Source organism: Limtongia smithiae (genome assembly GCF_038497785.1).
Source record: "Limtongia smithiae strain NRRL Y-17922 unplaced genomic scaffold V1518scaffold_12, whole genome shotgun sequence".
Lineage (NCBI taxonomy): Eukaryota > Fungi > Ascomycota > Lipomycetes > Lipomycetales > Lipomycetaceae > Limtongia > Limtongia smithiae.
This window is the reverse complement of record NW_027117633.1, coordinates 404,756-424,418: the sequence shown is the minus strand read 5'-3', so window position 1 is coordinate 424,418 and position 19,663 is coordinate 404,756. Positions and strand designations below refer to the sequence as shown.

The window sequence follows — 19,663 nt, the reverse complement described above, 5'->3', positions numbered from 1 at the left end:
CATTTGAATGTTCGATTGCTAGTTCAAAAATACCATTTGATAGTACGCGTGAGACCTTAGCCGAATAGGCTGCTGTTGCTAGATCGGAATCGGATACCGAAGATAAGATATGAGATCGTATCTGAATAATGCGGGGTCGGCGGTCACTATTAATTTATGTGCGTACAGCATTGCGCCACATGCAGTGCGGCTGCACCTACTCCCTCTCCCTACGGACTGCTTCACAATTCAATGCGTTCTACTCTACATACAGGGTATATATACACTCGTCTCACATCAAATCTTCCAGTATGCCGCCGTATTCAAAGAAGCCCATATTCTCAAGATTCCGACTCAGCATAATCCTCCTCTGAGTCTCCTCCGCCTCCGCGAATTTCTCGGCTGACAACAACGTCATCTCCCCGCCGAGCCCAGCGCCCATCACCTGCTGATGCTGATGCTGATGTTGATGCTGTTGCTGCTCCTGCTCCTGCGCAAAGTTCATACCACCCTCCTCCTCTGCAAACGCAAATAATGGCGGCGGCGCAAGATAGATTGGAGACGGCGACGCGCCGGCACTGAGATCGGAGGGCACAGGGGCGGGGCCGGGGGCGGTGCACATGTCGAGCAGCGCGGCAGAGGGCGCGAAGAGGGGGGTTGCTAGCGACGATGGTGCGGTGGAAGAGGCGCTGGTGCTGCTGCTTGTCGAGTCTGCGTGCTGTCGCAGGGTGGGCGGGGCGACGATGTAGGCGTGGGTTTGTTGTGCGCTCGGGTACAGCGTCTGCGGGCCACGTTCGGGGGAGGAGTAGACTGAGGAAGTTTGCGGGAGTAGCATCGATGACTGTTGTATCATTGATACAGTGGAGGCAGAAGTAGCGACCGCGGAAGCGGCGGCGGCGGCGGTGGTGGCGGCCATCGTGTCCTCATCGTCCTCCGTCGCGGCGTTGTCATCCAACTCCTGCTGCGACGCTGCCGGTATGAAGTAATCCTCGCGTCGTCGACGGCGTGCGCGTTTATGTTCCCGGCGGCGTGTCGTCGGATCACCGTTGTCGACCTCTAGCTCGTCCTCATACCATTCCTCGCCATCGCCGCCTGCGTTTCCATCGTCATCAACGACTAACCCCGCGAATGCGTTGGTTACCATGGTACCAGGTGTCACCGGCGTGCATGGCTCGGTGTGCATCGCAGGGGCGACCGGGATTGCGGATACGCCGCTGTGCGTACGCACGCTGAGACTCGGTTTCCGCACGCGCGTGCCGATACCCGGTGTTGTCGCCGCCGCCGTAGTCGGCATCGTATGCAAGCCCGGCGAAAACGGCATCGGCGTCTGGGTGGTATTCACAAACGACACTGACTTCGACCGCCTCATCGCAGACCTATCCACAGCCATCGGCGCCGCGGTGACTGGACTCATCTGCATTACTTCCTGCTGGGGAGTCAGCGCCGGGGGGGCGAAGGACATCATGTACGGTGGCGCTGATGGCGGGATCAACGTGCCGTGATGCACATAGGTATTTGGCTGCGCCGCGGAGTAGCTTTGTGAGCGGTGTAACCTGACCGATGGTGGTCCTTGCCTGCGCCTACGGGCTGACAGCTTAGTATCCGCCGCCACCCCGGGCGAGGACGCGGACATCTGCGCAAGCTGCGCTTGCTGCAGCATGTACTGCTGTTGTTGTTGCTGTTGTTGTGTCTGAGGGAAGAATTGGGGATACACCATCGACGCGTGCGGGTCTGCTAACACGTAGTGCTGCACAGACCCGTCAGCAGCCATCGCGGAATATGCGATCTGCGGCGCACGCTGCGGGATCGCGAACACCGGCGACCCGCTGGGAGCAGTCTGGTAGTAGTACACCGGCGTCGTACCCGACTGCTGCTGCTGAATTGTGGCCTGTGGAGGTTGCATGACCGCATAGGGCCCTGCGTGCGCAACCGCAAAGGCGGCGGCCTTCTTGGCCGCCTCGGCTGCGACGGCGATGGACCGGTCAAGAGAAGCATACGACGCCTCGGATGGCGATGCGTACTTGGGCTGGGCTGTGCCGCGCACCGGAGTGGTCGGCGGTGGCGCTAACTGTTGCGTAGAAAACTGCTCGCAGGGCTTGGTTGGAGTCAATGGTGGCTGCTGTTTTGTGCACGCGGCAGTCACTGAGGGTAGTGGTGCGGTGCTGGTGAGGTCGATGACCCCAGTATGCTGCTGCTGTTGCTGCTGAAGGGACAGGGAGGCGAAGGTCGTGGTGGCGGAGGCGGTGCGGGTGTCGAGAGGGGAGGCCGGCTGCCGAGGCGACGATCCCGCCTGTGCGAAAATCATCTCGACGTGCGACGCCTCGAGTTTTTTCTCTTCTTTCGCGCGGTGTCGGCGTTCGATAAACCATAGCTATACACACAACCGCAGATCAGCATAGTTCACAGACGTGGTGGGGGGCGTGGAGCCACTCGACCAAACGCGAAGCGAGGGGTTGCGGAAGGGGTTCAGCACGCAGCGAAGGGGGTGTGAGCACAACATACATGAACAGCACGCGGCGGAAGGCGCAGCGTGTCCGCCAGCGAGTCGCGCAGCTGCACGTTCGGTCGCGGGTTGTCAGCGAAGACGCGCTCAAGCGCGAGCGCGTGCGGGCGTGCGAGGGCGAGGGCGGTGCGGGTGGTGTCGTCTGCGGTCGGCGGAGAGGCGAGCGGTGCGCCGTGTACGGGCGCTGCGAATGGCGGCGCGCGAGCGCGGGGAGGCATTGCGGTACCGGAAATGTCAGAACGGGGTGTGCAAAGGCAGAGAGGCCGTGGAACGGGGAGGATCTGGTGATGATGGTGATGAGGATTGTGCAGTTACACGGCACTGTCGAGGCGGAAGCAGCGCACCGCCACGCCGAGCCGCAGGCTAAGCCGGCCACCGCCACCGCCGCAGCTACAGCATCTTTTAGCTTACATAGATTATGTAATATATTACAGCGACGCTCTTATGCATTCTACTCCAGCGATTCTGTCCGCACGCCGTTCACGTCCACAACTTGCATCTGCGTTTATCAGTAGATGGCGAGAGGAAGGAGACAAGACATATGTAGATGTGCGGTGACTTACCTCCACGCCCTTGAAATCAATCGGTAGCCGCTTGTTCAGCTCCTCCACGCACATGCGTGCGACCTTCAATCCCTCCTCGAGCGTCAGGTCTGCGCGGTGCCAACGATCGAGCAGCGAGAGTGTATAATACGCCGCGTAGCCGTGCGCAGTATACGGCACTTTTGCGCGCGAGGCGAGGTAGTCGATCCAGTAGAGCTCGGGCTTGTTGGTGGTAGTGTCGAAGCCGGCAACAAGCACATTAACTTGGTATGGCTTCTGTTTGTTCTCAGTTAGCGAGCGGTTGCGATTACGGATCTGACGGGTGTTGAGGACATACGCGGCTGCGAAGACTGGTCGCGAGCTCCGATCGCACGAAGGATGTGATCGCAGACGGCGACAGCTCCACATCGTTGCGCATATTATGCAGCTGCACATTCACCTGCACAAACTCAGTGAACTGGACGGTGTCGCCGGCCTCGCCGGTGTACGCCAGAAGCGTGTGCGGTGCGATCACGAGCGACTTGCGATCGTCGGTCTTGAGAATTGACACGCCGCGCACAAACGCGCGCGAGGTGATGATAATGACGCCTTCCGCGGTGGTGATGCCGAGGATTACGTCCATTGTGCCGGTGAATGCGGCGGTGTAGTAGGCTGCTGATGGAGTGATGATGGTTCAAGCGTTGAATCTGGGATGTTCCAGCGCTGACACTGAGGGGTTTGTGTCCATGTACATTTGCATCCTTACTATCTTACACATTTACAAGCTATCCACCCATAGTTTGGCTATTCCACGAGATGTCCTGGAAGTAAGAAGTTTGGTACTGAATCGCGGATGAAGTAAACATGTCCGCAGCTGCGACATCGCATCTCCCCCTGCACGATGTTGGTCTTTCTTGTCAGTATGAGCACATGCACTAGAACAAGAAGGGCTCACCTCGAGGAGAATGGAGTGCAAAATCCGCAGCACCCTGTCTGCTTCTGGATCCTCGATATTCTCAATCACCGGTTTCGTTTCGGGTAGTGCTTGCCCAGGTGACACCGCCGCGACGGTCTGCACACACATGAGCCTTGTCCACACATCCCGTTCATAAACCCCTCCATGAGCTCACCTCGCTGTAGACGGATAACAAAGCCGGCCAGTCAATCCGAGGTAATATACCGTGCATGAAAACGGGTGAATAATCTTGCTCCTCGCGTGTGAGTAACAACGGTAGTCTCTCCGCGCCGCCGGCGGTTGTGCTGGTCACCTCACCCTCCGACGGCTGTTCAAAGTGCAGCGGAAAGCACTCCGATGAGGAAGCGCACGCGCGGACAGTGCATTGCACGAAGTTTGTCGTCAAGAGTTTCATCTGTGACGTGTGTGCTGTGTAGAGCTGTGGTGGTGGAGGTGAAAATGGCTAAGAAAGCGCACGTGAAAATGTCCACCGTCGAGAACTTGTCCCCATTCACCATGGCGCCTCCCGACGACCAAGTCCGCCCAGTGGCCCCAATGCCAAAGCGCATGCCGACTGGCACTTCGCTGCTTGACCCAGGCTTTCGTGTCTCGCCGTCTCCTTCGCCGCCGCCTCCCGTCGCTGTCGTCGACGATGACGAAGCAGGCGGCCTTCCACACAAGTCCACCTCCACACTCAGCCTGACCGCCTCCGCGCTCTTCGGCATCTTCGGTACCTCGCTCACCGACCCCAGTCGCGCGCCCACACCTGACGTGCCGGTTTCCACCGCGCGCGAGAATTCCACGACATACGCCGCTGAGGTCGCTCGCCGTCGCCAACCAGCCATTCGTTCCAGCAACAACAAACAAGCTTCGCACCTCGACGCCGCCGCGGTCACCACCTCGTCGTCCTCGGTCTCGTCCTCCGCGCTGGCCGCGCTGGGCCGCATGGCGCTGTTGTTCTCGCTGGGCGTCGCGTACGGCCACCTCGTCACACAGCTGCAAGACAACCACCTGCTCACGACGGCTACGCTCAACGTAGATCCGACTGGCCGCCTTGCGCTGAGCTGGGGCGCGCTTGGTGTGGTGCTCGGTGCGTTACTTCCTCTTGTTGACAGTGCGACGCCGCAATTCCTCGGTCCGCCCCGCCGTCTCGCATTCGCGTCGGGGATGACTGCGTGGTCACCAATTGTACGTGCAGTTGGTATCTTCATGTCGGTCTCTTACGGCATCAAGCACCTACCCTGGACCTCGACTCTTCAAGAAGCCGTCATGTTGGCGCTGCTCAATCCCGTGCTGTGGTTTGTCATGGACGCTTCCGCGAACGGCTTCGTCCTCTCCTCGCTCACCGCAATCTTCGGTACCGCGGCGTTCGCGTGGATGTATCCCGGTCATCTCCCTGCTGCGTCTGCGTGGTCGGAGGACTACATATCGGTCACTACGTGGATCGCGTCCGTCTTCTTCTGCTCGTCCGTGTGTTTTGGCGCCATCGGGCGCAAATTACTTGTTACGAAGTCGCGGTAGATGCACACATCCGCGTGCTGGTTTTGGTTGGTCGGTTGCTAAAGGTTTTGTCGTACGTGGTACATAGTATTTCGCACATGCATACATGGTTACAGTACATCTGCACCCGACACCGCTGCCTGCGCGTTGTCGGGTCTCTAGTAAAAACACACAAAGCACAAAGCACAAGCACAAACGAAGCCTAGTTCGACGACGCCGCGGCCGCTCCCTCAGCGCGCTCGCGTCCTCCTAGGTAGTGGAAGTTCATGAACCGCACACCCTGGGACAATTGCGCGACCTCGTTGACGACATGGCAGCCGAAGAGGAGGTAGTTCCGGGGAGTAATCGCCATTCTGTGAAGTATTAGTCATGTAGCCGCAGCACGCCGCGAGCATCATCAAGGTGAGCGGAGAGATGGCGAAAGAGAGAACCTACGCGTAGCGCATGAAGACGAGGGAGTAGATGATCAAAGAGCCTGTCATTGGGCCGGAGATCAACGTCGGGTCTTTCTTGAGGTCCATCATCGCCGCGACGGGGATGCCGAAGTTGGAGACAGGGCCTGTTCGTGTTAGTTACCACAACATCATCATCACCACTCCTGAAGAGAGTACGCACCCCAAAAGTGAGTCGAACAAAGATCTTCATACGCAATCTAGTTAGTTCTTGTTTCTGTTTGCCATAAAATGCGTGGTCGACATACACCTGCTCATAAGTCAGCAATCACACTCGTCGAGCGCCTTGCGCACCTTTCCCACTCCACTCCACTCACTCTATCAACAGGAAACTCACTTTACAAACTCCTTCGAGAAGACGTATTTCTGCGCACGCTGGATGAGTGTGCCCTGAGCTGTGGACATTATGACGGTGGTACTCTGGGGTTGATGAAGCCGACGGTTGGGATTGCGAACAAAGAAGGAAGATTCGAGGGAAAAAACACTCCGCCTCAACCATCACCAAGTCCCACACACTATCTACATTGTATCACTTCTCTAAACTTGTACATTATGTAGTTTATCGCCGTGCAAATTCCAGCACGGCAACACCATTCCGCGCCTTCGTTGTTGTCCAGCGGCCGCTCCGCGTCTCGCTCCCCACAGCACAACAAACCCTTAAGCCGACCCCATCCGCCATCTCCTCCACGGCGACGCCATTCACAATGCCCTGCATACCCACCTTGGTAATACACTCAAGTCCGTATGTGCGCTTCGCCGGCACTCCGTCTTTTTCCCCGCCGCCGATGACAACGCGCCAAACACGCACGCCGTCGGTTGAGCCGGTAACCACTACATCCCCGTACGGCAGCGCCGCAAGGCAAGTGATTCCCCGCGCCTGCGGCACACTGGGGGCTGGTTCGGATGCGAGCTGAATGTCCGCAGTCCATGTCCCGATCTTTTTTGCCTCCACACCGTGGGCGCGGGGAATTACGCACTGGGGCCGCTTCTTCTGCAGCGTCCACAGCGCCAACGCGCCTGCATCCGAACCGGTGATAAAAATATGATGATCCACAATCGCAACCACATCCAAACTCCCATCAGCTTGTGGTGCTGACTTTGGTGGATTTCCAAGCTTGAAGAGCAGCTGCGACTCCTCTGCGATCTTCCACACACGCGCAGTGCGGTCACGCGCGCCGACGGTGACGCAGCGCTCCTGCGCTAGCGCGGCTATTCCACATACGGTATCCTGGTGGCCGAAGAGCGTCTCGTTGTAAGATAGCGCATCGCACGCCCAGGATTTAATCGTGCGGTCCGCGGACGCGGAATAGAGTGTGTGTGTGCCGCGACGGAATGCGAGTCCCTGGACCGCGCCACGGTGTTGCGTGAGCGTGCCGGCGTGGGAAAGGTCGGTGTGCATGAAGCCGGTTGTAAAAACCGAGATCGAACCGTCATTACTGCCAGTCGCGACGACGGCACCGTCGGAGCTCGTAGCAAGAGCTATGATCTCTTTCCGCGAGCCGTGCGTGCGGCCAGACGGCGGCGGTGGGATGCGTGCTTTGTGCAATAATCGCCCCGTTCCCGCCTCAAACTGTGCAAGCATACGATCCTTCGTAACTGCATACACAACCCCCTCCGCCGCCGCAACGCCAGTCACCGGCGCCATCTTATGTACGGCCAAAAACCGCCTTCGCGGGCGCGCGAAGACGTACTCCCCGGCCACGAACTTGTAAAGCTTGCCCTGATCTTCTGCGACATCAGCTTGTAACCGCGCAGCAAGAAGGTCGCGGTCAACGTCGGCAGCGTCGACGCCTTCAGTGTCGACTTCTTGGCGCAGGTTGTCAAGATACTGCTGCGCGAGACGGCGGCGACGGTCGGCGGCGGTTTCGTTCTGCTCGGCGGCGCCTCCTTCTTCTTCGTCATTATTGCTAGTCTCGGCATCTTCGTCCTCGGCATCGGAGGCCGGACTGGCCATGGCCCTGTCGCCGTCCTCATCAGAGGACTCGGGGTCGGTGATTTCCTCGTCGTCGTCTGCGACAGGAGCTAGTGCAGCAGGCTCGCGAGGGGATGATCCACGAGCTTGGCTCCGTATTTGGCGTTGTTGCGTGCGCCTGGGTGCGCTCGACGACACAGCACGCGGACGTTTGCGTGTAAAGAAGGGGTCTGGCATCGCAGAGGTGGTAGTGAAGATGGCGGGAACGCGTAGAGTAGTTTAAATATTTTCTGCTGGGACAAAAGTTCAATGCGGCGAACTTTACGTACTTCGCGAGTCCAAGTAAACATGAACACCATATATTATACACAAGTTGCTATGGTACATTCCTATCCATCTAGTCGGACAAATCCATCTCGTCCTCGTACCGCGCCACCGGCTCCTCTCCCTCAGCCTTCTCCGGCTTGCGTCCCCGCGTCCGCCAAAACTCAAGCCATAACTCATCCCGTGCTTTGCGCTTCACCCCGATAAACGCGTTAAACTCGAGCGCGGTAGCCGCCGCCTCCGCCATTGCACTAAGCGGTGTGCGCCGTGTCGCATCACCACCGCCACTGGTGGCACTGCTGCCACCTAATGAGCGGGCGGACTTAGAGGCAACAACGTAACGCACGGGAGCGTCACGGGGATCGAGCGGAGAGCAGCAGGATGGTCGGAAGATGCGGATAATGCGGTCGATAGGGGTGTCGAGCATGCGTGGCGCGCCGCGGGTGCCGAAGACGATCTGACCGGGGTGGTCGCCGCGGGCGAGGCCGAAGGCGAATTCGCCTTGCGGAGCGGCAGCCGCCGCGGGATCCGTCACGCCCGATACTTGTGCCGTGCCGTCTTTGACAGCTTGCGCTTGTGCCGCAGCTGCTGCAGCCGCGGCGGCCTGCGCGGCGGCGTAATGGCTGACTTTCTTCTCGATGGCGAAGTCGTTCTCGGTGAAGCCCTCGTCGCGGGCTTTTTGTTCCCAATAGTCATCTTTAACGCGGCGGCCGTCGACGACGCATAGAGAGCCGAATTGGCGGAACATGGACTTTGCGGATACCAGAGCGATTTGTCGCGAACGGTAGGCGTATGGAAGATTGCCCATCTCGATGAGGGCTTCTTTGTCGGCTTGGGTTGCGATCATTTTATAAAGCGACCGGTTCTTATTAAAGAGAAGGTACGAGTCACGATATTGTAGTTCTTTGGCGCATTCTGTGGCCATCATAAAAAGCTTGGTGCCGTGGTTGGGAAGCGTGAATGCGCGCATGCGGTACACACGGCCGTCGAGGAGGGCGCCGTCGGGGGAGATCTTTTGCTCGCCGTTGGGATCTGTCATGGCGACGATGTACTCGTCACCTTCGTCGTTGAGTTGCAGGGTGGTGTGCTCTGATCCGGGTTGTGGAGGAGGGACTTTTGACTTGCTGGCCTTGCCGAAGGAAGAGCGTGCCGGGCGTCCGGGGGTATTTGTTGTGCGCCGGCGGCCGCGAGAGGCACTGGATCCGCGGGCGGAAGAGTCGCGGGGGATAGACGTGCTCGCGGCGGCGGTGGCCGCTGCTGTTGCTGCGACTGCTGCCGACGCTGCGACGGCTGCCGCGCGACGAGAACTGCCGCCGGACGGCGTGGCACTCTTTTTGCGTTTGTGGAGAGCAGGGTCGCACTCAGAATCGGAGTCAGCTGTCTTTGTCGGCGGTGCTGCTGAGCGTCGTTGACCACGACCACGGGCGTCGCCGTCGTTGGAGGAGGAGGATGATCCGCGGTCGTCGTCATCGTCGTCGAGGACTGCTTCGTCGTCGTCGTCGTCATCGTCGGAGTGGCCATGGACGGGGATAACTTCCTCGCCGTCGTCCATGTCCTCGTCCTCTACCACCTCTCCCTCCTCCTCCTCATCGTCGTCGTCATCGCCATCATCCTCGTCATCGTCATCGTCACCATCATCGTGTTTTGGGAGGTAGTCGTCATGGCGCTCGTAGTCATCTTCATCGATCTCGCCGTCCTCTTTCTCGTCGTCAGATGCAGGCGCCGGTGGAGCTATAGGCGGGGATGCCTCGCTTTGTACAGCTGGTTCAGGCGGCGACGCGTGCGGGGATGCCATTGCTGATGTTACTGTTTAGAGTAAGTGAGCATCAGTGCGGTGTTCAACAGGGCTAGGGTAGTGCTGAGGTTAGGGTGCAACGGCTCACGTGCGCTACCAACCCCTGCGCTGACCGGCGCGTTATCGCGATACGCAGGCACAACTGCCACACTGTGCGAGTTTTATGCCCTAAGAGCGCGACATCACGTGCGCGGCTATCAAGTGCGCCTGATTTGCTGCTCGGCCTTTCTCTTCGCCTTCACCATCACCACATCACCATCTCCCTCGCCAGCCTGCACCTCTCCCTTGTCTACCTCATCTCCCCGCCATGCTCTTCCGCTCGCTCCCCGCCGCGGCCCTTGCGCTCGCTGCTGCCGTTGTCGGCTTCGAGGACACCTCTCCCATCATGCTCCTCTCCTCTAAGGAGGTGCCAGCCATGCACGTCCACGCCCATGGCGCCGCCCCCGCCATCGTCTCCGCTGCGCACTGCCTCGACGTCGCGCGCAAGGTCGTCTCCGACTTTGAGGCGGATGCGTACGTGATCGTTTCCCAGCCTGGTCTCCACGCGTCCGACTTCTCAGCCGCCTCTGCCCAGCACGCCACTGCCAACCTGCGCCGTCTCTTCGATTCAGCCCCCTCCTCCTACGCAGTCCGCAATGCGCATGGCGCCTTTGATGTCGACTCGCTTGAGCGTCACATTGTCGACACCTGGGGCACCGACACCATCGTGATCGACGCTGCCGCGGATGCCTTCTTAATGCCGGAGGAGGAGTCCAGCTCTGCCAAGCTGCTCCGCGTCGAGTTCCCTGTCCTTCCCGTCGACTACTCGCGCTCCGCGGCCCTTGCTGAGAACGACGCATTCCTGCACTCCGTGCTCTCGCTCCTTCGTTCCGACAACTACGCCGTCTTCTACACGTCGTCCCCCATCGCCGCACCGGCGACTCCCGTATCCAAGCGCGGGTATGTATACGACCCCTCCAATACTACGGAATCGTACTATCCGACCGGTACCTTTGGCTACCCGACGGGCTCCGCGACTGCCACCTCGACCGTCATCCCCGAGGGCGCACGCACCGACGGCTCCATCTTTACGCGCTACCAGTTCTTCACCGCTGGCATGTTTATGTCTATTATCGCCTCCGTCGTCCTGCTCATCATCCTTGGTGTCGCCCTCAAGAGCATTGCCTCCATCAAGATCTCGTATGAGGCCTTTGAGAAAGAGATGGGTCCCCAGACCCTTATGCCCCAGAAGAAGTAGTTTTTCTTTGTATGACCGCGCAAAAGCGTTTTTTCTTTCTTCCCTCTTTTCCGTGCAGGGGTTTTCGGTTGGCTGTGTTTCTTCATAATCATTACATTACATATGGGTTGGGTTGGTTTAGATAGAATAGATGATCGCCATGTATTGCACATAGGATCTGTGTGCGCGTGGGCGTTTTGCTCCACCACTTCATAGTTGTCACCACCTACTTTCTCCCTCCCCTCGCCACCCTCTACATGCCGGCACGCCCTTCGCCAACCCTCACACTGCCGGCGCGTGCCGCAATGCCTCTCGGAAAGCACCACGAGTCCCCGCGCTCAGCCCCCCGGGGATCGCGAGCCCTCTCCACAACTCCCTCCGCCGACACCATCGTCCATGACTCGCCCGCTCCCCACACTACCCGCGCGCTCTCCGCCTCCTCTGTTCTCCCGATCTTGTCCTCCAGTGCCAGAAGCAAGATCCCATCTCTGTCTCCCGAGATCTATGAGCGCGTGCTCGCATACTTGCCCCTCCGCGATTATGTCGTATGCGCGCAGGTGTCCCGCGCCTTCCGCCAACTAGTTTACGATGATGCGTCCTGGATCTTCCGCCTTCGATGTATGAGAGTGTGGGACGACGCAGAGGCAGAGGAGTACAGGACCAATCCAATGCTCATGCGCTCGGCGAAGCAGATCATCCAGCGCGATCTTGCATCAAGTAAGCATCCGCTCACTACTTCATGTGCTCACTGCTGACCACCAGAACCTATCACCCCTCTCTCCGTCCTCACTTCCGTGCACTCCATTCCCGGATACGCTCGTCTTGAATTTGCCCGCGTACACCGCGTGCTTGCTCCTCTCTTCTGCGACCTCACAAACCCTCGCCAAGACGGCGCCGCCACCGTCGCTGACCCACAAGTCTTCACCATGTACCGTACTCCCGAACTCCAAGCACTCATCCTTCGGGCGCTGTCGCAGTTTTCCCTTGGAATGTTTGATGCCGATTCCGATGTGCGACGGCAGCGACTTCTCGGCGTCGCGGGCGTGTTTGAAAACGCCGCCATTCACGAGCTAGAGACCGGTATCGACGAACGCGACTACGACGGCCGTGCGCGTCGCTACGCCGCCGTGCTCGCCGCGCTGAATGATCCTAATACTGCAATCCAGGCATATCTGCAGCGCTCGCCGCTGCTTCTCTCCACCGTCACGCCGTCGACCTCGCGCTGCTTCCGCCTCGACGAGAAAACCCGGCAGATCAAAGTTGACATGTCCCCGGTGAAAGCTTTCCTCGGACACCTGAACCGCGCGATCGCAGACGAGGACATCATTGCGCGCAAAGTATTTGCCGACACTGACCTCGCAAACAAAACGACACATCTCCTTGTCGAACGGATAATTGACGACGTGCTTGGCGACTACTGTTCCGCGCTTGTCGAACGCGCGCACGACACCGGCAGCATTGATGCCTACCTCCTCGTTGTGTCCGGCACATACTCCGCGCTCGTTGACTTTGTATTCGGGCTTCTCGTCCGTCGGCCTGACCCTGATTCTGCCCCACCATCCACGTCGAGCGCCACATCATCACCAACGCCGCAGCCCTCCGACACCCCGGAAATGCGAGCATTCCACCTCGACGCACGCGACATGGTCGACCGTATCTACGAGCAGCACGTAGACTTGTATTTACAAGAAGAACTCGACCGCTTTCGTGAACTGTGCGAGGCCGAGGTGTCCAAATTCGATCGCAGCGCCGCGCAGGACGAGCGCGAGAAGGAAACGATTCTGCGCAAGAGGTACCGCGAACTTGCTCCCGCGGACGCGAAAAGCGGCGGTGCGGCAGAAAAGTTTGATTTTCTCGCCTCGTTTAAGAAGGTGTTACTTCTCCCCGTGGTGGCGATGGGGCCTGCGATGACCATCGCCGGCGGGGTCATGTCATCCACCTCCTCCCGCGCTTCGTCCTCTATGCGCGCTGGTACGACTGGTGCCATAGATGATGTGGGTTCGGAGAAGCAGTCCACAATCAACGGCAGCTCTGGCAGTGGGAACGGCAACAAGGACCCGCTCGCATCTGCGGAACTTGCCGCCAACGCGGCGATCCTCACGTCCCGGCTCGAATCCATAAAGACACTATTCTCTCTGGAGGTAGCGCTAGATATGATCCAAGCTGCGCGCGAGAGCATTCAGCGCACATTTTTATTTACGCTGTTTGACGGACAGACGGGCGAGGAGGCGAAAGAGCAGTGCCAGCTCATCTTTGTTGCGCTGCTCGAGTCGCTTGGTTTTCATCATATACAAAGAGGATTTGACCGCGCGCTACAGCATTTGGCGGAATACCGCCCGCCAACCGCGACCGAACCAGGTAGCGCAAGCGAAAACGTGGAACCGCTTGTGATTTTTCTCGAGCTAGTTAATGTTGGTGATTTGATTCAGCAGATGGTCGACGTGTTCTACGAAAAGGAACTCATCTCCCGCCGCCTCGTCGACCGCACGGATTTCCTCTCCCCCGCGGTGAAAGAGAAAAAGCGGTTCGAGCAGATGCTAGACGAGCAAGTTGCGCTTGGATTGAATCGCGGCATTGACGTATTGATGGAGCAAGTCGAGTTCGTGCTGCTTACAGAACAACGCCCAGATGAATTTAACCTCCTTGACGGCACTGTGAGCATGGTGGGTCCGACAGCCGCGGCGGTCAAGGTTGTCAAAACAGTGTCGCTCCACACTAAGCTACTCGTCGGGAATACGGATAAAACCACACTTGACGTGTTTTTACAAGAAGTCGGCCTGCGTCTCTACGCAAGTATTGGAAAACATATCAAACGACAGACTGTGTCCGTAGATGGTGGCGCAGTGCTGCTTATTTCGGATTTAAACTACTACTACGGCTTTGTGGACCGAGGCCTACGGCAGCGCGCGCTGTTGCCGTACTTTGCCGCATTGCGCGAGATCGCGCAGCTGTACTTGATCGACCCGCGGAGTGCGCGCGAAATCGGCGCAGTCATGACAGACGTCGTGCAGCGCTTCGCGGGGATCATCACCGCGGACGAAGTGCTCGAGTACGTTCAGCGGCGCGCAGATTGGTTACTGGTCAAGCGCGATGTTGAAAAGGCGGTGTACGGCCTCGGGCTCACGGATTGCCGTGTGATGTGACGACTATAGTGTAAACAGGTTTTTGGGAATAGGACGGCGTATTTGCATTGTACTATATTTTAATAGATCTAATTTTTGTAAGACATTAATGGCGCCATAACTTGACGGTCTTGTCGCGGCCGCCGGAGGCGAGTACTTTGCCGTCAGCAGACCAGTCGACAGTGTACACTTCGTCTTTATGCCCGGGCATGTCCATGTGCAATTTCGCCTTTGCGACGTCCCAGATCTTCACAGTGCAATCCTTCGAACACGACGCAAGTAAACGCGAGTCTGCGGACCAAGCGCACATGTATACAGGTGCGACATGGCCGCGCAACGTGGCCAAGAACGCGCCAGTGGCGCCGTTCCAGAGTTTCACAGCGTTATCGAACCCGCATGACGCGAGGAGTCGGCCGTCGGCGGAGAAGGCGACGTGGTTGATGGGTTTTTGATGTCCCATCATGCGAGCGACGGGGTTGGCGTTAAGAGTGGATGTGACGCGGCCGTCAGGGAAGAGGTTCCAAAGGTACATTGTCTGGTCGTCCGATGCGGTGACGACGCGCTCGGTAAGCACACCGTGGGATGTACTTGCTGCGTTGAATCTCTCTCGAGCGCATACGCGCTGCGCTTCGTCGGTCAGTACTTCTTTCTCTTCGGCATTGCTCTTCCGCGCAAATGGATCGTAAGCGCCGGTTTTGAGCACGAAATCTGTGCTAAGCCCTGCGAAATTCACCCAATGCGCGTGCGCCTTTAACGTAGCAATCAGTGTAATCACATCACCTCGCGCGTCCCATACTTTCACAGTACGGTCCTGCGAACACGTGTAGATAACGCCCAAACCGCCCCACTTGACCTGCGTGACGCACGCAGTGTGGCCTGACAGCACCTGAGCGGTGGTCCGGGACGCGAGGTCCCATATCCGCACGGTGCCGTCTTTCGAAGCTGAAGCGAGTCGGCCGGCAGCGCCAGCAGTGAGGAGGTGGAGCGGCTCAAAGGCGAGGGAGGTGATCCATTTAGAGTGGCCCGTCATTGCGCCGCCGACCGCGCGGGAAGCAGCGAGATCGTATAGCCGCACAACGCCGTCCATCGCCCCTGTAGCGACAATTTTTCCGTCGGGAGAACACGCAACGCAGAGAACCCATTTCGTGTGCTTCGCAATGACCCCGGTCGGGGTCCCGGTAAAGGTGTCCCATGTCCGCGCGGTGGTGTCGCCAGAGGCCGTAACTAGTGTCGCGGAGGGGGCAGGAGGAAAGGCTAGGGCGAGAACGGTGCCACCGTGGCCTTGCATTGTCGCGGAGCAGCGAGTTACACATTGTACGCGAAATACGGCCTGCGGTACGTATTCGAGGGTGAGCACGTCTTCGGTGCCGGCGACGCGCGGATGGAGGAGGTCAGTGTAGATGTCGCTTGCGATGGGAGTGCCGGTCGCGGCGAGAGTGAACGAGTACGGTATGGGGTCATCGGTCTGCACGTTAGTACTTGTCCTCGCACACAACAAGCTCTTCAAGTAAGTACCTTCTCAAGAAGTGTGTTGAGAAGCAGCTCGAGCTGCTTCGCCGTGCTGCCGCCGGGCACCCTGTGCATGCCCGGTAACAGCGCACCGGAGTCGGCAGCCCGAAACTGAATCTGCACGGCGGGGATGTCCGTAGGCACAACATTGGTCTCCTTCGGCAGCTGCGCCTCGCGGCGTACACGCTTGGAAGGGGGTGGCAGAACAGTGGCCATCGTAATGATGAGGTATGCGAAGTGAGCCGAGAAAAAAAATCAGCTGGGAGTTTTGAAGTCCCAACGCGCATGGCTTCCCCGGATTTTTATTTCACCAAGGCCCTGCTTCCTCCCCAAGACTCATTAGGCAATTGTAGATTCCTCATAGTACCTTCCATCGTCTCTTTCACAGTAGTTCTTTTTTTTCCACCGTTATGTTCCCACTTCCGTAGCGCATCAACTCCCCAATATCACGCCATTTCTTATCCCTCCCAACGCCCATCACACTCAGCGCTCGCATAATCAATAATTCACCACTTCCTCACCGCGCACCATGGACGATGACGCCCGCGCACGCACGCTACTCCGGCACAGCCGCGTATTTGCGTACTCCGCGGTCGTACTCATCGCGCTGGCGGGCGGTGCGTGGGCGCTCGCGCGGGCACGCGGAGCGGGCGCGAACGACGGCAGCAACGGCATCACGCGAGCGCTCAAGGACGAGAGCATTACAGACGAGGAACGGAGTAGTTCGCCAGAACCATCGCCGGCAGACCGCGCGCGGAGGCTACGCGCCGCTGGAAACACACAGTACAAGGTCGGCAATTATATCGCTGCGGCGAGCCTCTACACCACCGCGCTCGCGATTCCGCTCTCCACCCCCGACGCGGCCGCCGACGCTGCTGTGTGCTTATCCAACCGCAGCGCGTGCCACTTAGCACTACATGAATTTCATGCCGCCATCGCCGATGCAACCGCCGCGCTCGAGCGGGAGCCGGAATACTGGAAGGCGATGATGCGGCGCGGATACGCGCATGAACAAATCGGAGAGCACGATGCTGCGGTGGTGGATTACACTGCGACTTGTATACTCTCGACGTCGAGGGATAATGAGAGACTTGCGGCCGCGGTGGATCGGCTGCTTGTGCTTGGCGCTGGTGCGCGGATGCGTGAGGCAAATAAGGCGAGGACGTGGGAGTTGCCGTCTGCGGCAGTGGTAGGCGCGTATGTACGCTCGTTTCATGATGAGTATGCGGATGAGGATGGAGAGTTGAAGGAGGCGTTTGCTGAGTTGGCTCGAGGGACGTACGATGCGTACACGCGCGCGCACGCGCTGTTCGACGCGGCAACCGCAAAGGCGACCACGAGCTCGACGAAAGCCACTGCTCTCGAACTTCGTGGCGCGCTAAGGGCACTGCAAGGCGACCGTGCTGCTGCTGTGGACGACTTAACCTCCGCCATACTTCTACACCCCACCGCGACCCGGTACATCCGCCGTGCGCTTGTGCACATTGAGCGCGGCGATGTGCTGGCTTGTCAATCTGATTTCGACGCCGCCGGAATCGAAGACCCGTGCGATCCGGATATGTACTACCACCGTGGACAGACGTATTTATTGCTGGGTGAGTTTTCCGATGCTGCGGCGGACTACGAACGAGCGGTAGAGCTGTTGCCTGAGTTCGTGCAAGCGCACGTGCAGCTCGCGCTGGTACTGTACAAGCAAGGCCGCATGGAGGACGCGGTTGCGCGGTTCCAGGACGTTATCGCGGAGTTCAGCACGTGCGCGGAGGTGTACAACTACTACGGCGAACTGCTGATGTATCAGCAGCGACTGCAGGAAGCAGTGGGGATGTTTGAGACGGCGCTCGCTATCGCGAGACATACAACGAACGGCGCTGTCGACGTGACGCCGTTGGTGAATCTGGCGCTGATGTCATGGCAGCACGGTCAGGGCACGCTAATACAGGCGGAGGAGTTGCTTCGGTGCGCGGTGGAGGCAGACGAGCGCAGCGAGATCGCGGTCGCAACGCTCGTGCAGTTCCTGCTCGCCAGAGACAGGGTCGAGGAGGCGATCCCGCTCGCGCGCAGGCAGCTTACACTTGCGCGGTCGGAACATGAGCAGCTGCAAGCAGCAAAGACGCTGGCAGAGGCAGAGACGCAGATGATGCTATACGAGCGGTACCCACGCATCCGCGAGCGCATACGGCGGCTGGGCATGCCGGAGGAGAAATAGCATACCCCATAGCATCGTGTAGATATATGTTTAGAGTACATAATTAGGTTAGAGCTTGATGAGCTTCAGGTTGTCGGAGACTGCAAACGGAGCACCGGTCTGTGCGCGCAATTCGTCCACGGTCGTGCCGTCCGCGATCTCCACGAGGGTCATGCCGGTCTTGAAGTCGATGTCAAACACCGCCAAATCGGTGATGACTCGGGAGACACAGTTTGCGCCAGTGAGTGGGAAGTCACACGACTCCACGATCTTGGGCCGGCCGTGCTTGTCGACGTGCTCCATGGTGACGAGGACCTTGGTTTTCTCTGGGTTGGCTACCAAGTCCATCGCGCCGCCCATGCCCTTGACCTTGCCCGGAAGCATCCAGTTTGCAATGTCGCCGTACATAGACACCTGCATCGCACCGAGAACAGACATATGAATACGGCCGGACCGGATCATGCCAAAGGACTCCTCCGAGCCGAATGCACACGCGCCAGGCAGCAAGGTGACAGTCTCTTTGCCAGCATTGACGACGTCGGGATCGATTTGCTCTTTCGTAGGGAATGGGCCAAGACCGAGCAGGCCATTCTCAGACTGCAGCATGACGGAGACAGAGGGATCGATGAAGTGAGAGGACAGCATAGGCATGCCGATGCCTACGTTTGCGTACATGCCATTCTTGAACTCCTGTGCCGCACGCTTAACGATGCGCTCGCGCTTGGATAAGCCACTACCTCCTTCAGCAGAGAGCTCTGCCTCTTCTTCAGCATGCGATTTGGCGAGTGTGATCTTCTCAAATTGCTTCGGCTCGGTGGACGGCACGACCGCGGTAACGTAAATGCCCGGCAGATGCACATCGTTGGGCGCGATGTCGCCGACCTCAACAATCTCGTCCGCCTCCACGATTGTCTTCTTCGCCGCACGACCAAACACGCCGTTGAAGTTGTGTGCAGTGTATCGGAAGGAGCAGTTGCCGAGCCTGTCGGCACGATGCGCCTTGACGAGCGCGTAGTCGCCAACAATCGCTTCCTCAAGCACATATTTCTTGCCGTTAAACACGCGGGTCTCGCGCGGTACAGAGCGCACAGCGACAGTGCCGTCTGCGTGATACTTTACCGGGATCTCGCCTTTCTCCAACGCTGTCGACGCGCCGGTGGGAGTATAGAACGCGGGCACCCCCGCCGCGCCGGCATGGCACCGTTCCGCCATCGTGCCCTGCGGAACCAGCTCCGCTTTAATCTTACCGGACAGGTACATCTTCTCAAATGTCCGGTTTTCGCCGACGTACGACGCGACCATATTGGAGATCTGTCCTGAGTTGACGAGCTTGCCGAGGCCGACACCGTCGAGACCGGGGTTGTTCGAGACCGCGGTCAGGTCGCGCACGTCCGGCCGCGCGGCAACGGCCTCTAGAAGCGTAAATGGCACGCCACACAGTCCGAAGCCGCCGCAAAGCAGCGTCGCGCCGGATCGCATGTCGGCGAGTGCGGTGGCCGCATCCGGCAGCAGCTTGTTGATCTCGCTGCTGCGGACGGCGGAGCCGGAGAAGTGGCGGCGAGAGAGCACGAGGCGGAGATGCAGCCGGACCATTGTGTGGAGGCGGTGAAGGAGAGGCAAGAGCGCAGTCGGGCCGGAAGATATACAGGCGCCCCTCGGCAGCGGGTGTGTGTAGAGCCTTCCCGAAGCG

General features: G+C 58.9%; 12 protein-coding genes across 12 annotated transcripts; 4 read left to right on the top strand and 8 right to left on the bottom strand.

The window, feature by feature from the left end:
• Positions 1-2: 2 nt before the first annotated feature.
• V1518DRAFT_421993 (uncharacterized protein) lies at positions 3-2,419 on the bottom strand. The gene has a single exon (XM_066905350.1). The coding sequence runs from the start codon at positions 2,282-2,284 to the stop codon at positions 272-274; it is 2,013 nt and encodes a 670-aa protein (XP_066757742.1). The 5' UTR covers positions 2,285-2,419; the 3' UTR covers positions 3-271.
• A 514-nt stretch (positions 2,420-2,933) lies between these two features.
• V1518DRAFT_377123 (nucleophile aminohydrolase) lies at positions 2,934-3,646 on the bottom strand (the record flags this gene model as incomplete). The annotated part of the gene is made up of 3 exons (XM_066901566.1): positions 2,934-2,981; positions 3,046-3,300; positions 3,362-3,646. 3 exons carry the CDS (start codon positions 3,644-3,646, stop codon positions 2,934-2,936), a joined length of 588 nt encoding a protein of 195 aa, XP_066757741.1.
• Positions 3,647-3,667: 21 nt separating this feature from the next.
• Positions 3,668-4,600, bottom strand: V1518DRAFT_421986 (uncharacterized protein). Its single transcript, XM_066905349.1, has 3 exons — positions 4,134-4,600; positions 3,959-4,075; positions 3,668-3,912 (listed from the first exon to the last, which is right to left on the bottom strand). Exons 1-3 carry the CDS (start codon positions 4,371-4,373, stop codon positions 3,808-3,810), a joined length of 462 nt encoding a protein of 153 aa, XP_066757740.1. The 5' UTR covers positions 4,374-4,600; the 3' UTR covers positions 3,668-3,807.
• On the top strand, positions 4,467-5,575 carry V1518DRAFT_421985 (insulin-induced protein-domain-containing protein). Its single transcript, XM_066905348.1, has one exon. The coding sequence runs from the start codon at positions 4,475-4,477 to the stop codon at positions 5,477-5,479; it is 1,005 nt and encodes a 334-aa protein (XP_066757739.1). The 5' UTR covers positions 4,467-4,474; the 3' UTR covers positions 5,480-5,575.
• V1518DRAFT_421984 (uncharacterized protein) lies at positions 5,472-6,393 on the bottom strand. The gene is made up of 4 exons (XM_066905347.1): positions 6,246-6,393; positions 6,074-6,097; positions 5,894-6,017; positions 5,472-5,811 (listed from the first exon to the last, which is right to left on the bottom strand). Exons 1-4 carry the CDS (start codon positions 6,313-6,315, stop codon positions 5,661-5,663), a joined length of 369 nt encoding a protein of 122 aa, XP_066757738.1. The 5' UTR covers positions 6,316-6,393; the 3' UTR covers positions 5,472-5,660.
• On the bottom strand, positions 6,394-8,157 carry V1518DRAFT_421980 (quinon protein alcohol dehydrogenase-like superfamily). Its single transcript, XM_066905346.1, has one exon. It carries the CDS (start codon positions 8,057-8,059, stop codon positions 6,470-6,472), a length of 1,590 nt encoding a protein of 529 aa, XP_066757737.1. The 5' UTR covers positions 8,060-8,157; the 3' UTR covers positions 6,394-6,469.
• Positions 8,158-8,165: 8 nt separating this feature from the next.
• On the bottom strand, positions 8,166-9,946 carry V1518DRAFT_421979 (chromatin remodelling complex Rsc7/Swp82 subunit-domain-containing protein). The gene has a single exon (XM_066905345.1). The coding sequence runs from the start codon at positions 9,939-9,941 to the stop codon at positions 8,220-8,222; it is 1,722 nt and encodes a 573-aa protein (XP_066757736.1). The 5' UTR covers positions 9,942-9,946; the 3' UTR covers positions 8,166-8,219.
• Positions 9,947-10,326: 380 nt separating this feature from the next.
• Positions 10,327-11,178, top strand: V1518DRAFT_439092 (BIG/ATPase V1 complex, subunit S1; the record flags this gene model as incomplete). Its single annotated transcript, XM_066906388.1, has 1 exon — positions 10,327-11,178. One exon carries the CDS (start codon positions 10,327-10,329, stop codon positions 11,176-11,178), a length of 852 nt encoding a protein of 283 aa, XP_066757735.1.
• A 193-nt stretch (positions 11,179-11,371) lies between these two features.
• Positions 11,372-14,381, top strand: V1518DRAFT_397415 (exocyst complex component Sec10-domain-containing protein). The gene is made up of 2 exons (XM_066901825.1): positions 11,372-11,874; positions 11,920-14,381. Exons 1-2 carry the CDS (start codon positions 11,415-11,417, stop codon positions 14,298-14,300), a joined length of 2,841 nt encoding a protein of 946 aa, XP_066757734.1. The 5' UTR covers positions 11,372-11,414; the 3' UTR covers positions 14,301-14,381.
• On the bottom strand, positions 14,331-16,075 carry V1518DRAFT_387376 (WD40-repeat-containing domain protein). Its single transcript, XM_066901715.1, has 2 exons — positions 15,795-16,075; positions 14,331-15,744 (listed from the first exon to the last, which is right to left on the bottom strand). The coding sequence occupies exons 1-2, from the start codon at positions 16,002-16,004 to the stop codon at positions 14,386-14,388; spliced, it is 1,569 nt and encodes a 522-aa protein (XP_066757733.1). The 5' UTR covers positions 16,005-16,075; the 3' UTR covers positions 14,331-14,385.
• Positions 16,076-16,272: 197 nt separating this feature from the next.
• V1518DRAFT_421975 (uncharacterized protein) lies at positions 16,273-18,053 on the top strand. Its single transcript, XM_066905344.1, has one exon. It carries the CDS (start codon positions 16,318-16,320, stop codon positions 17,992-17,994), a length of 1,677 nt encoding a protein of 558 aa, XP_066757732.1. The 5' UTR covers positions 16,273-16,317; the 3' UTR covers positions 17,995-18,053.
• V1518DRAFT_421974 (succinyl-CoA:3-ketoacid-coenzyme A transferase) lies at positions 17,963-19,630 on the bottom strand. Its single transcript, XM_066905343.1, has one exon. It carries the CDS (start codon positions 19,564-19,566, stop codon positions 18,043-18,045), a length of 1,524 nt encoding a protein of 507 aa, XP_066757731.1. The 5' UTR covers positions 19,567-19,630; the 3' UTR covers positions 17,963-18,042.
• Positions 19,631-19,663: the final 33 nt, after the last annotated feature.